Source organism: Siphateles boraxobius, unplaced genomic scaffold (genome assembly GCF_051911475.1).
Source record: "Siphateles boraxobius isolate OS27281-9 unplaced genomic scaffold, OSU_SipBor_1 5, whole genome shotgun sequence".
NCBI lineage: Eukaryota > Metazoa > Chordata > Actinopteri > Cypriniformes > Leuciscidae > Siphateles > Siphateles boraxobius.
Window position 1 is genome coordinate 6,513,332 of NW_027509141.1, and position 12,666 is coordinate 6,525,997.

A 12,666-nucleotide genomic window follows, 5' to 3' on the forward strand; every position below is an offset into this window, starting at 1 on the left:
AAGAGAAAAAAAGTGAACCCCCAACACGAGTAGTATGAAGCTGCAGACTCGGAGCCTGCTGCAACTACAGTCCCCCACCCAGAGTCCCGCATTCTCAGACCCCTCGTTTTTCGAGACAGCGCCTCCAATCAAATTGGATCGGATAAACACATGGATAAACGGGATAAACACGTGAAGAACCTAAACGTGAGTATCGTCAGAGAATGTCGGTATCGTCGATTTTATCCAATGATTTCTTTTTTAATCAAACTACTTTATAGCTCATCGATACACCAACATATGAACAGTCTATTTAATATTTCTAATGATAGTTTGTAACAAAATTTGAGCCGTTAATGTATGTTTTTTCGCCTTTTCCCCCGAAAATATTTTGATAGTTAACGTTAGCCTTTAACCTTGGACTTTTTGAAGACAAGCCATTGTAAAAAAAAAAAAGATTAAAATTAGTTGACATTAAAGTAGACCATTACATTACATTAAGTGTGTATCAAAGAATTTCATCATTAATTATTTAATCAGATTTACCTTTTTTTAAATTATCGGACCTTTTCTCCTAAAGCTATAAATTGAATTAATTAATGCCGGAGTAATTATTTTACTTTATATAATTTATGTAGACTACTTAAATTAGTTCTTATAAAACGTAAGTATTATAATGGATCAATATTATTTGAACTGTGATATGATGTTGTTGACAGCCATTTACAACTCATAGGCTACAGTTGCCTAATAATCAAATTTGCTATGCCTTCACTATGTATAACCAGTCTATGGTATTAACATGTGAGCTAGAATGTGTCATTTGGCCTTTTTTGGGGGTTCCTTGTTTTAATTTGTACTATTGACTGAAATTTGACTATGGGCTCTGTGGGGTGGTCTTAAATTTTGAATTTGAGTTTGATTCTCTCTTTTTTTTGAAGATGGATATAACAATTCAAACGGGGGATTCACTTCCAGAAATACAGAAATGTATTTCCCATTCTGTGCCCCGATATATTTCAAACCGACAAAGTTGTCCAAAGTTCAGAAACATGTTAAGGGACACTTCAACAGAGCAGTGCAACATGAAGGTAACATTAGCAAACATCTTTTTTTTTTGCTTTTTGAAAGATCATAAGACTGTGTGTGACAGTGCAATTGTATGTATGCTGTTGTATTCCAGGGTACACCATACATCGATGCGGTCGCCCCTGCCGAACCCAGCAACATTATCCTTGCTTGTACTGTCAGTCCACAATTTTAAGAAAGCCAGATTTTATCACACATTTAGGATCCTGCAATTACAAGCATGTTAAGAGAGCAAGTGCCACTGATGCCTGTAACAGCACACCCACTGCTGTGGCAACTGGTGTTGCACAAGCTACTGCCATTGCTGTTCCAGCTACCACAGCCATCGCTGCCACGTCTGTGCCATCTATCATTGTGCCACCAACTGTTATGCCGCCCTTTGCTGCCATCTCTGTGCCGCCCAGCACTGTGGCTCCCATCTCTGTCCCTCCCACTGCTGCGCCATCCACCACAGCCATCGCTGACCCCTCTGTGCCATCTATCATTGTGCCACCAACTGTTATGCCGCACTTTGCTGCCATCTCTGTGCCGCCCAGCACTGTGGCTCCAATCTCTGTGCCTCCCACTGCCGCGCCATCCACCACAGCCATCGCTGCCACCTCTGTGCCAACCACCTCTGCCATTGTCAGTCACAAAAACTGGCATCCGTGTGGGTCCAAAATTATTGCAGAAATGCCCCAAATGTAATCTGACATTTTACCAAAAAAAAATTAAAAAGACACATTGAACGAAGACACACAGCAAAAATGACGGACATTTCATCCTCATCCCATCTCAAAAGTAAATGCATAGATCCCCAGAATGGACTGTATGCAGTCCACAAAAGTATTCATGGGGCTTCTACTCCACTCCATGTTCAAATTAAAATATGGGGGGAACAACAACATGTTTCTTGTGAATTTAGTGAGTGCCAAGCTAATATGGAGTTGGCATGGAGAAGTGGACTGCAGTCATACCAGTGTGTACACCTCCGGTCAGTTTCATACTGCAAAACCTTTTTAACCTCGCCCTCACTCAGAGAAGATAGTCTTAAAGAAATGGTGAAAAGCAAGTGGTTTGGGAAGGACAAAATTAAACTGTGTGTTGATCGTCAAACCCTAGCCAAAGAAAATAGTGCACCACTTTCAGTTCTGTCAAAGATTGGAGCCCCTCCATCTAAAAAATGTATATCGGTTCATGAGCCAACTATTTCATATTACAGCAGACTAGGCAGAGTCATGGTGTCTTATGATACAAAAAAAAATTCATGGCACTGTCCTTGTGCAAAAACACAGAGATCATGCACGCATAAATACATCGCAAAATGGCACTTATTCCAAACCAATGCAGAACTCTTTCGGAAGGTCAGGAGCACTGAAAGGAGCGCTGAGGAGTTTCAGGTGACAGCAATGGAGGAGAGTGATGTGGGTGAAAACACTTACCCACCAAAGGATGCTCCAGCAATACAAGGCATGGTACAATACATCTTAATGAACAAAAAGATACCTTCTACTATTCCCAACCATTTGAGACTTTCTTCAGTGGATAAGGAATTTCCACGACACCTAATTCCTGAGGAGACATTGTGCAACCACTGTCCAAACCGCATGGTCCTCAGCGACCCGATCTGCTTTACTCAAAAGGCTAAAATTCTTACAACCTCAGGAATTGTCCGAGGTGGATTATTATTTATTTTTATGGTTGTGATTTTGTACTTCTGATAATGTTGTGTTTTGAACTGAACCACTCCTTTTTTATACCTTTTGTGTCTGCAGATATTTCTACATACTACAAATACTGTCCTACGTGTGGAGCACTGTACCAGTACCAAGAGTGGAGTGAAAGTCTACATAATTTCAATGACCATGTCCTTCTTGATCTACCTCTCTGCCTCACTATTAGAAACCTGTTGCAGGTGATGCTTATATTTTTTCTTTATTCTTTAAAGTTGTTTTTATTATTTTAATGAATAGCAGTAATTAAGAGTGCCATTTCTATATCATAGGTCCACACTGCAGTCAGCAGAATAGTTGAGTATTTGGAGTTAACTACAGGTGTCCAGTTCCCCTCAGCCGATACAGTTTTGCATGGTTATCTTCATTTTGAAGCTCTAACAGACCATGAATATCAGTATTCTTGCGTGACCTGTGGTGACCATCCACCTGTGGTCATAATGGACCTTCACAAGAAGGCATCTTTTCATCTGTCAGGTAAAAAACCCTTTTAGTTTACGGATTGCACAAAGGTAGACCATGGTTTATTCAAATTTTTCTTAATTTCCTTTAGTGAGTGACCTTGCACAAGCTCCAGAAGATTTTAATGGAGATGTGGATTCAGAACAGTTTTGGAAGGCACTGACAGAGGAAAGAATTGCCCGTGGATTTGTTTCAAGTAAGAAAGCAAATCCACCAGCAATTATTAAATGTTACACCTATGTAGATTTGTATTTAGTAAGATAAGACAAAAGGTAAAATGCTGATTTCTACGATATACTGACATGTTTTGTTTCCCAAAGGTCAAAAAAACAATCCATTCAGTGTTCCAACAAAGTTTTCACTTTTGGGCACCCTGGATAGGGAGAAATACACGGCGCTCAGACTGTGTCCTTAACACAGAATTTGAGAAGATCCGTCCAGCCAAAGCAGCAGAGGTCTCTGAGATAACTGTCTCAGAGGATCGTCTGAGAGATGAGCTCTGCAAACAGAAGGTAAAATCTCTATTCAATGTTGTCATTACTTTATGTTGTTGTCCTATTAAGGGTTAAGGGATTCACTGACACACATTTTCTTTAATAGGTGCAGGTGATTAGAAATTTATGCAGAGAGTGTGGTTTGGATGCCACTGGATCTCAAACTGACCTCCTTTTAAGACTTTCGCAAGAAATGAAGTCACGAGAGGCATATGACAAAGTTTTTGAGAAAATTTGGGCTGCCTCAGGTAAACCTCAATATTGCAAATGAGAACAGTAATAGCAGTAGCCCTAAAATATACAAAGTGACATTGATAACACGATTAGGTCTTGCATGAGTATACAAAGGATTACAGTTTCTAAAAATCTGCTTTTCTTATATGTATTTGCATTTTAGGTGGTTGGGCTGGGATTATGTGTTCGTGTGGCATTGTCTACAGTTTGAAATGCAACATCCGAGCAGGGAGCCCACGTGATTTTGCGGACATGCTTCTTTTATGGAAGCATATGCCGAACATTGTCATCTACGACTTTGCATGTGGACTGTCAACCCACACTAACCTAAGACAACCACAAACAATACCCTTCACACCATTTGAAGGGAGGTTAATGGACCCAACAGCAGAAAACATTGCGAAAGCCAAAGCTGGAAACATAAAGGTGTCACTACCCTGGCTGACATGCAAAAAGGAAAATCCTGACCCTGATGGCCACCCTATAACTGGTTCAGCAGAACATTATGCTCTGTATGACCGGTTCCATGAGGACAACACAAAGGACGCTCCAGATTCACTGCGGAAGCTTCGCCTGGTCCCGCAACTGGCTGGAAAAGTTAACAGCCAAGTCGTGGAACAGTTATTTGCAAAACTAAAAAAAAAAAAACTACTTCCTAAACATGGCTTTGCCGTCGACTCATGTGTTTCTCATGCGAAACATAATTCACCATTACAATATTCGCAAAAATGAAGAACGACTTAAGCACATGAAAAAGGAGTTTCAGACAAACATTCTAATGAATGTCCACAGCCAGGCTGTTTTGGGTATTTTTTCACTGTACTTGTGCACTTTAGTTATGAATGTAACACTTTATTACTCATTGGACTGATCTGTTCATTTATGTTTTTGTAGAACATAAAACATCTGAGGAATCCATGGATGTGTCAGTAGGTAAGTACATTGTTGTGTCCAGTCCCCTCCCTCAGGTGGAGCTACACCAAGTTTATGATTTCTAAGCTTGATTGTTTTTATACCTTACTTTCAGTGGCAGTGCCAGACACCATTTTAAAACCCTCAGCAACACCAGCAACCATTGCCATCCCTGCAGTGAGTGAGACTGCATCACCAGAAGCCACTGATTTGGGACCAACAACCCTGTTGGAATATTTTTCAGCAGTAAAGCCATGGGAAAGGGACTGGCATCCAGTGCAAGAAAAACTGGTAAAATTATTGTTGAAATTTAATGTGCATGCATTTGCAGTCGTGCACTATTGTATGACTATTTAAAAAAAAATGTATAGCTTGATTACGTGCTGGACGTCAAACGGCCTGGAGCTGAAATTATTGTCAAGGAGGGGAAATTGTGTCTCATTAGAGAGGAGTTTTGGAGCTTGGGTTTGCTGAGGGATATGGATTCCCACGTAAGCAGTCTGCATTTAGAAAGCTATAATTGTATTTAAACATTCACTAATGAGTGACTAATTTAATTATTTATTGCAGATTAGAAACGCCTGCATGCAGCTTATTATTGAAATGTCTTGGAATATTGTATGTATATAAAATATTACAATGTAAACTGTCAAAGAGTATACATGTGTCTGAATCAACCTACATTTTTTTGCTTGCTTTCTTTTTCCATAGGGCAAAGATATATGCATAGAGAACTTTTATGTTGTTCCTACTTGGAAGGAAACCCCAAACATTGTTACAGCATTACCGCTGAGTGTATATAGTGAGTGGGAGTTAAAAACTATAAAAAGGCATAAATTCTTATTTCAAAAATTTCATAATTTCTGAAATCAATTTTAGGAGGATGCAGATATGAAAGACTTGATAGTATTTCCAGCATGGACAAAAGCTAATGGCCCTGACCACTACATTGTCTGTGTAAGGAATTATTTCTTACTAGATATTGAATGTCTCATAGATATGTTGATTACAGCGTAATTGTTGTGTTTCTAAAACTAAACTTAGATCATTGATGAAATGCTTCTTCCAAGAACTTTAGAATGAAATCGTTTTACAACTTAACACATTATAGATTATGAGGCCACTTCGAAGGGAGATAGTCTTTTTAGGCTCTCAGAATGCAAAGCACGAATCAGGCTTTGGAGATGAGGACTACAGAGCAATTTTTAGGTCCAGCTATGAATTTAGACAAGCAGTTTCAGGCTCTAATTTTGGCTATGTTCCTTTAGCCATTTCTAGCTTTTGTTCTACTATACAATTAATTTTGTTCAAAGTTTAAAGGCCATGTTTTATTGCCTTAACTCTAATTTTTGGCTATGTTCTCCTAGCCATTTCTTGCATGTGTTGGCTATGTTCATTTAGCCTTTTTTGCATGCTGTGTCTGTTCTCAGGTTACAGATGAGCTGTCATTTAAATTTGATCAATCATATTCATGTTTTTTTTTCTACAGACAAATTGCCAACCAAATTGATCCAGGGATCTGGACAGAAATGACTGTAAAGGATTTTTCGTTGATAATTCTACTGCAATTTTTTTTATTTTGCATCCGTACCTTTTATCTATTAATTTCTAAACTGACTTTTTCTCATTTTCTCAATCATAGGCTTTGCCACGTCAGACAAGAGGGAATGACTGTGGTGTTTTTGTGCTGATGGTAGGGTCTTTAATGTGTTTATAAGTAAGGTCTAGTGAACAGTGTTAACAACAGCTTGTCTCCTGTATTTCAGTACACCCTCTCAATGGTCTGTGACATCCAGTTCGATTTCCAAGAGGTAAGTTAATAAAAGGAAATTTATGTTTATTTTATTTACTTTAAGTTTATTTTGGTAAAAGTAGAAAACAGAATGACCTTTAACTGTGCATTTCTTTCAGGTTGACATGCCCATGATTAGAAAATGGTGGTGCCTTATGCTAATGGAACGATTTCATATTGACGGGTATGTCAAAAAGTATTGTACATTATATGAGTTAAATTTGTCATATTACTTTTGAATATTTCTTCAATACAACATTTTATTTAGCATGAGTAACAAAACACCCTTAATAACTCTCTTAAGCAACAATTTCTTTTTTTTTTCTATTTCTTTTTTCCTATAATTTTTTATTTATTATTGTTTGCAAGCTATGGGCGCAGGTTTGCCTTCTGGACAGACGAGGCAAAATGCTTATTAGAGGCAAGAACTCAACCTCTGTATAGGCTAAAAAGAAGCAGAAGCACCACACAAGATGTCCCACAGCACGTCCAAGCAGTCCAAGATCGGACAAGAACTGAAGAAGCACTGGTGGACTGCATTGTGTCTTCAAAGGGAACAGAGCAGCATTTGTGGTACTGAAATGGTCATTTTTCACCATTTAAAGATTAGCATTCCCAAATGACTCACCCAGGGCTGTGATCATTGTCAACTTCAACATTGTCAATTGATTATCCAATATGCTCTTTAGCTATATTTTTGATGGTTATGCCAATTATTCATTGATGGCTTGTGTATATAAAACAACTGTTTTTGTTTGCCCCGCAGGATGTTCTCAATGGGAAACCATCAAATTGGTTCCCCCTAAAGCCACGTGTGCAAGTTTACATGGACAGTGAGCAGCAGTGTGCCATTCTTTTTGAACACCTCAAAGCTCTGCTACACAATTGTAAAACTCAACTGAACTTCACAAATGAAGTGGAGTTCATTTGTAGTTTTCTTTTTCCTGAGGTAGGCCTGCACATGTTTGTCAATTTCATTGTTTCTATTATTGCCATATATGAAATGTTTTATACATTAATTAATTAATTAATGTATTTATTTATATGGACAGGCCATCATTCATGGCCTATGTGAGCTGCAGGCATTGTCCTGGCAGGAGGCTGAGGAGGTGTTCCCCCGTGGCCCTACTTATCACCCTAGGTATGCTTGTAATTTGCATTTGCAAAAAAACATATATATTATTACACAGTATTTTTGACAATGGCATTCATCTTTTATTTTAGTGAATTTGAGGAATTTGACCGGGTGATTGCAAAAAGAATGAGAAAAGAAGCAACATTTGCCAACCAGAAAGTAATTATTTTACCTTATGCATTTACATTACATTTTACATTTATTCATTTAGCAGAAGCTTTTATCCAAAGCGACTTATAAATGAGGAGGTTTTTTGAATGCAATTGAAGACGAAAATAAAGTCACTAACACAATTCTTTCTTCCTTTTTTCTTTGCTTTGTCCTGTTTACAGCAAGATGACAGTGATTAAGGTGATCGTTAAATATAGTACAGAATTGTTTATTATTGGTGTTTTGTCTATTATTTGAGTTTGGCTTACATTCAAAATATCAAAAAACAGGTTTTGTAATGTTAGCATGGTATAATGTTAATTAGACCATTATATGTTGAACTGAAAGAAAAAATGGAATTTGAAACATTGTACAAAAACAAACTAAAAGTTTGTAGCAATATAATATCACATAATATTTTTCAGAAGATAGTTCAATCTCACACGGCTTTGCCGTGTGGGGTGTGCTCACTCCACCATGGATAGTATTATGTTTGGGCCGTTTCTCTCCTCCCAGTCTGAAGGGGGAGCTGTTTGTTTTAGGTCCATCCGACAACAGCTGATTGGAGGGACTATTTAAAAACATCTCCTGTCGGTTGTTTGGTCTGCTCTGTGCTGCGCGGCTCGGCATTGCTCGGGTCTCCATGCTGGTGGCAGCAGCATCATCCCACTTCTTTTTGCTTTGTATGCATTACACATAGTCTACACTTTACTGATCTGCAACACACTTTTGATTAGTTTTATTTCGTTTCTCATTTACTGACTTGTTACATTTATTGATCTAAATTATGATTTCATCGTATAAATTAATGTTTAATAAATTATGTTTGCTTTAACTTAACAAACGGTGTGGTCTCCCCTATGTCATTGCTACTGTGAGCCAGGTAGTCGTGACATTTGTATCCGTTACATCAGTATCTTCCTTTCAATTACACCCACGCTCAAAAAAGAAATACTGGGTAATTAGTTAGTTTGAGAACACAATGATATTTTTTTTGCCACATATATTAAGTAGAGCCCGACCGATATGGATTTTTGGGGGCCGATGCCGATACCGATATCAGGGAGTAAAAAAAGCCCGATACCGATATATCGGCCGATATTATTTATGTGTATATTATAATACAGTAGCAATATTATTTATGTGTATTATAGTACAGTATACCAGTCAAAAGTTTGGACACTTTCCTATTGGTGTGTACAAACTTTTGATGGGTACTTTACACAGTAGCTATAAACAGAATAAATATATTTTATAAACACGTTTTGCAATGATCACTCAAATGTGGTAATCAAACACTTGTGTGACACAGATATGTAATGGAGGCAGGGGGAATGATAGAATGAGAATTATACAGCTGAGCTGTAACCAAACTAGTTTGCATATTATATTATATTATATTATATTATATTCTAAATACTGTTGCATAATCTTCACTAACGACGACTTTGCCTTTTAATTTAGTCATAACTTGTATCAATAAATATATAAAAAGTGTCACTGACAAAACCTTATTATCTTCTATTTTTACTCTTAATTCCTCTAATCTCTACCAGTGGAGGAAGAACTCAGATCTTTTTACTAAAGTAAAATGAATAATATCATAATGAAAACGTTTTTAATTACATATGTACAGTACTTTTATACTATTTTAAATAATTAGTAAGCAAAATGTACTAAACGTGAAACTAGGCTACTCTTAATGCAAAATGGCCCTATATAAAGTGTTATAATTATATACATTTTTGGAATATTGCTTGATGTTGTAACGTAGCGTTATCAGGCAGAATGAGCTTTAACACGGTGTCTACACCGGACGCGGCCGTTACTGCTCGCGTCGCAACAGCTGTTTACCCTAGACAAAGCAGAATCAGTTTACTGTCGGAGATCGCTCGCGCCACGCATTTTAATCAATGTTTCATCAACCAATTGCCTTAATAAATAAGAAGGCGGCCTAAATATAGCAGACAATATAATCAGGACTTCTCAGCTGCGCGCTTGCAATAGTCACAAGCTCACACAATACGTGACAGAGGCTTGTAGCAGAGAAATCAATTCTGTGAATTACACTGCGCAAATCACAAGTAGGCTACTACCCACCGGATGAAGAAGGGTTGGCTCTCAGTCTCCACAGGCTACATAAAATATTCATTTTATTTTATTTTATTTTATTTTTCGTGTTTGCATTTATGAGGAAAAAACAATGTTACAGACGCGACAGTTCAGCACTACGGACGTGAGCGCTCTGAAAGCGGCACCAATGCTTTGAAACTTTCACATAGACATCAAACAGAAAGCACAAAACCTTTCGTTTCAAAGTGAATTTCGTTTTGTATTAATTGTATCTTAATTTTAATCAATGTTTCATCAGCCATTTGCCTGGATTTAATTTATAAGAAGTAAATTTAGCAGACGATAGATAATCTCGACACGGAGGCGCGCGGGTGAACTGGAGCTCGTCTCATGAACCGAAACTCAGCGTATAGACCTGAGAATTGAAATATATCTATATTGAAATGTCTACTTTTAAACAGAACAATTCAAAACGAAAGACAGACAGACTCATGTAATCGTATGAAATGTGCATTTCTCTCTGGCGCGCGCTCACTGAAGATCGCGAGTCAGCATCGTCAACTTCATCTTTGGCTGACACTGACTGAAAACACTTGTTTATTAATAAACAATTAAAATGTCTCCTTGCTATATTTGTTGTATTCATAATCATTATTTTTGCCAGTTCTTGTGACAGCTTTTAGGTGCTTTATTGGCAGCGCCACCCTTACATGAATCACCGTACCCGCATTTTTTAAAATATTCATTTATCGGCCATTATAAATGCCGATACCGATAGTTAGGAAAATGCCTAAAATCGGCCGATAATATCGGCGCGCCGATATATCGGTCGGGCTCTAATATTAAGCAGTGAACGCAAATATTTATTTGGATAACTTTAAATAAAAAGAGACCGTAATATTGCATTCTAATGTTTTCAATGGCATTTGGATAATGGCGTTATACGATCTTCCGAACAGCAGGAGGCGCTGTCTCGAAAAACGAGGGGTCTGAGAATGCGGGACTGTAGATGCAGCAGGCTCCGCCTTCGAGTCTGCAGCTTGATAATGTTGGCCGAACACCCTGTTCTCACTAGGATACTACCTTAATGTAAAGAGCCATTTCTTATTACTTCCTATGATCACTGGTGCTTGCTTTGTATGAATGTGACCCTAACAGTTCTCATTACTGCTATATTCTGCTCAAAACAATGGGCGCCACCATGACGACGACTCCGGTTGCCTACTTCCGGTGAGGCCGTTTCTCAATATGCGTTCTTGTCTGTATTTGTGTGTTTGTGGACTTGTGAAACGTCATCAGTCGCTGCCCAAGTACTGTCTCAATACCATGCTCAATACACAAGTTTGCATTTTGGCAAGAACGGTTAAAAATCCCGGAAGTGTTCTTGACACGCCCATTTTACCGAGGATGCATCGGTTGGTAACTTGTGTGAACTTGACAACTACAGCTCGCTGCATCCTGCGGTGGATATCCAACCCGGCCCACATCCAAGTGTGATGTCAGAAGCCACGCCCATCCAAGCGTGACGTCGGAAGCCACGCCCATCCAAGTGTGACGTCGGAGGCCACGTGATTCGATTTGTTGTACACATGCGCAAAATAGCGCTGCTTCCTGTCGGAAATATTTTTACGGTTATCATAGTTATTGGTTTATAATAAAGATGAGGTTATTTGTGTAGAGGTGTGACGCTACAGATTGTTGGTGCAGTTAAATTGTGACGCTTTTTCAGGCTTGGAATAGTATAATATACATATAAGGGAGCCTCTATACTAAAACTAAAACGAATTTTTGTCACTTTCTTAGTGATTCAAACTGCACTTATAGTTACCCCTTCCAAATAATAAAAAAATAAATGTAAACTTTTCGTTCGACATTGACAACTTTTCGACATTTCTTTATAGAAATATTGCTTTTTTACAACCAAAGAATTCACTTAATGCCTGTTACAGCAAATGACTTTGAAATCAAATATAGAACAGCAGAATGGAATTTATGTAAACCTTAAATTAAAGAACCAATATGGTGAGACTCAAAAAATTAGAATATCATGCAAAAATTAATTTATTTCAGTAATTCAACTAAAAGCTAATACTAATAGACTCATTACATCCAAAGTGAGATATTTCAAGCCTTTATGCGTTATAAATTTGATGATTATGGCTTACAGCTATGTTGAATTACTGAAATAAATGAAGTTTTGCACAAACATATAATCTCAGGAGTATTTCTATAAAATGTTTTTTTTTATTCGAAATGCATGAGGCATTTTGAAAATTTCAAATTACACAAAACAAATTAAAAATGTATATCAATCTTTAAACAACTGAAAAAGTGGAGTGAATCTTACTTTCTTGAATTATGCTGTATATTGATTAACCTCCTTAAGTTGAACTAATTTGCTCATTATCAGGTAAAATAACAATGGAATCAGCATGCAGTCACTGTAAAACATGACAATGACAATAATTATGTGATCTTCCCATTAATCTAGAATAGATAGAAGGATACATAGATAATTTGCCACGCATACACAGTTATCATGTATGTAGTGAAATTATTCAGTTGCTCAAACAAGTTACTTTGCATTTGCAAGGGTTGTAAGTGATCAGACCAAAACGTTTTAACCTAGCTATC

The 12,666-nt window shown here is 37.7% G+C and overlaps 3 protein-coding genes across 6 annotated transcripts in view; 1 reads left to right on the plus strand and 2 right to left on the minus strand.

Moving 5' to 3' along the window:
- LOC143711279 (uncharacterized) overlaps positions 1-12,666 on the minus strand; it is a 549,769-nt gene that overhangs the window by 245,133 nt on the left and 291,970 nt on the right. The window lies entirely within an intron of this gene.
- Positions 1-12,666, minus strand: part of LOC143712048 (uncharacterized) — a 383,255-nt gene that overhangs the window by 244,487 nt on the left and 126,102 nt on the right. The gene's annotated exons all lie outside the window — the stretch shown is intronic.
- Positions 76-8,803, plus strand: LOC143711263 (putative PWWP domain-containing DNA repair factor 4). 4 transcript variants are annotated; one of them, XM_077202634.1, is made up of 22 exons: positions 76-186; positions 921-1,070; positions 1,163-1,491; positions 1,605-2,724; positions 2,823-2,962; positions 3,053-3,257; positions 3,334-3,438; positions 3,563-3,754; positions 3,843-3,984; positions 4,134-4,776; positions 4,865-4,903; positions 4,998-5,173; positions 5,594-5,839; positions 6,372-6,417; positions 6,525-6,575; positions 6,649-6,693; positions 6,794-6,858; positions 7,044-7,247; positions 7,441-7,623; positions 7,727-7,815; positions 7,899-7,968; positions 8,142-8,803. In XM_077202634.1, the coding sequence occupies exons 13-19, from the start codon at positions 5,814-5,816 to the stop codon at positions 7,478-7,480; spliced, it is 477 nt and encodes a 158-aa protein (XP_077058749.1). In that variant the 5' UTR covers positions 76-186; positions 921-1,070; positions 1,163-1,491; positions 1,605-2,724; positions 2,823-2,962; positions 3,053-3,257; positions 3,334-3,438; positions 3,563-3,754; positions 3,843-3,984; positions 4,134-4,776; positions 4,865-4,903; positions 4,998-5,173; positions 5,594-5,813; the 3' UTR covers positions 7,481-7,623; positions 7,727-7,815; positions 7,899-7,968; positions 8,142-8,803. The 4 variants fall into 4 exon arrangements, with proteins under 4 accessions (XP_077058749.1, XP_077058747.1, XP_077058748.1 ...); XM_077202632.1 differs by lacking the exon at positions 5,594-5,839; XM_077202633.1 differs by lacking the exons at positions 6,372-6,417; positions 6,525-6,575; positions 6,649-6,693; ... (4 more) ...; positions 7,899-7,968; positions 8,142-8,803 and having other exon boundaries at positions 5,594-5,684.

Excerpts from the sequence above, each read along its gene's own strand:
- LOC143711263 (XM_077202632.1), top strand. The coding sequence starts at position 1,815 with ATGACGGACATTTCATCCTCATCCCATCTCAAAAGTAAATGCATAGAT. Across the intron at positions 2,963-3,052 it reads CTATTAGAAACCTGTTGCAG|GTCCACACTGCAGTCAGCAG; the intron begins GTGATGCTTATA and ends TCTATATCATAG. Across the intron at positions 3,439-3,562 it reads TGCCCGTGGATTTGTTTCAA|GTCAAAAAAACAATCCATTC; the intron begins GTAAGAAAGCAA and ends TGTTTCCCAAAG.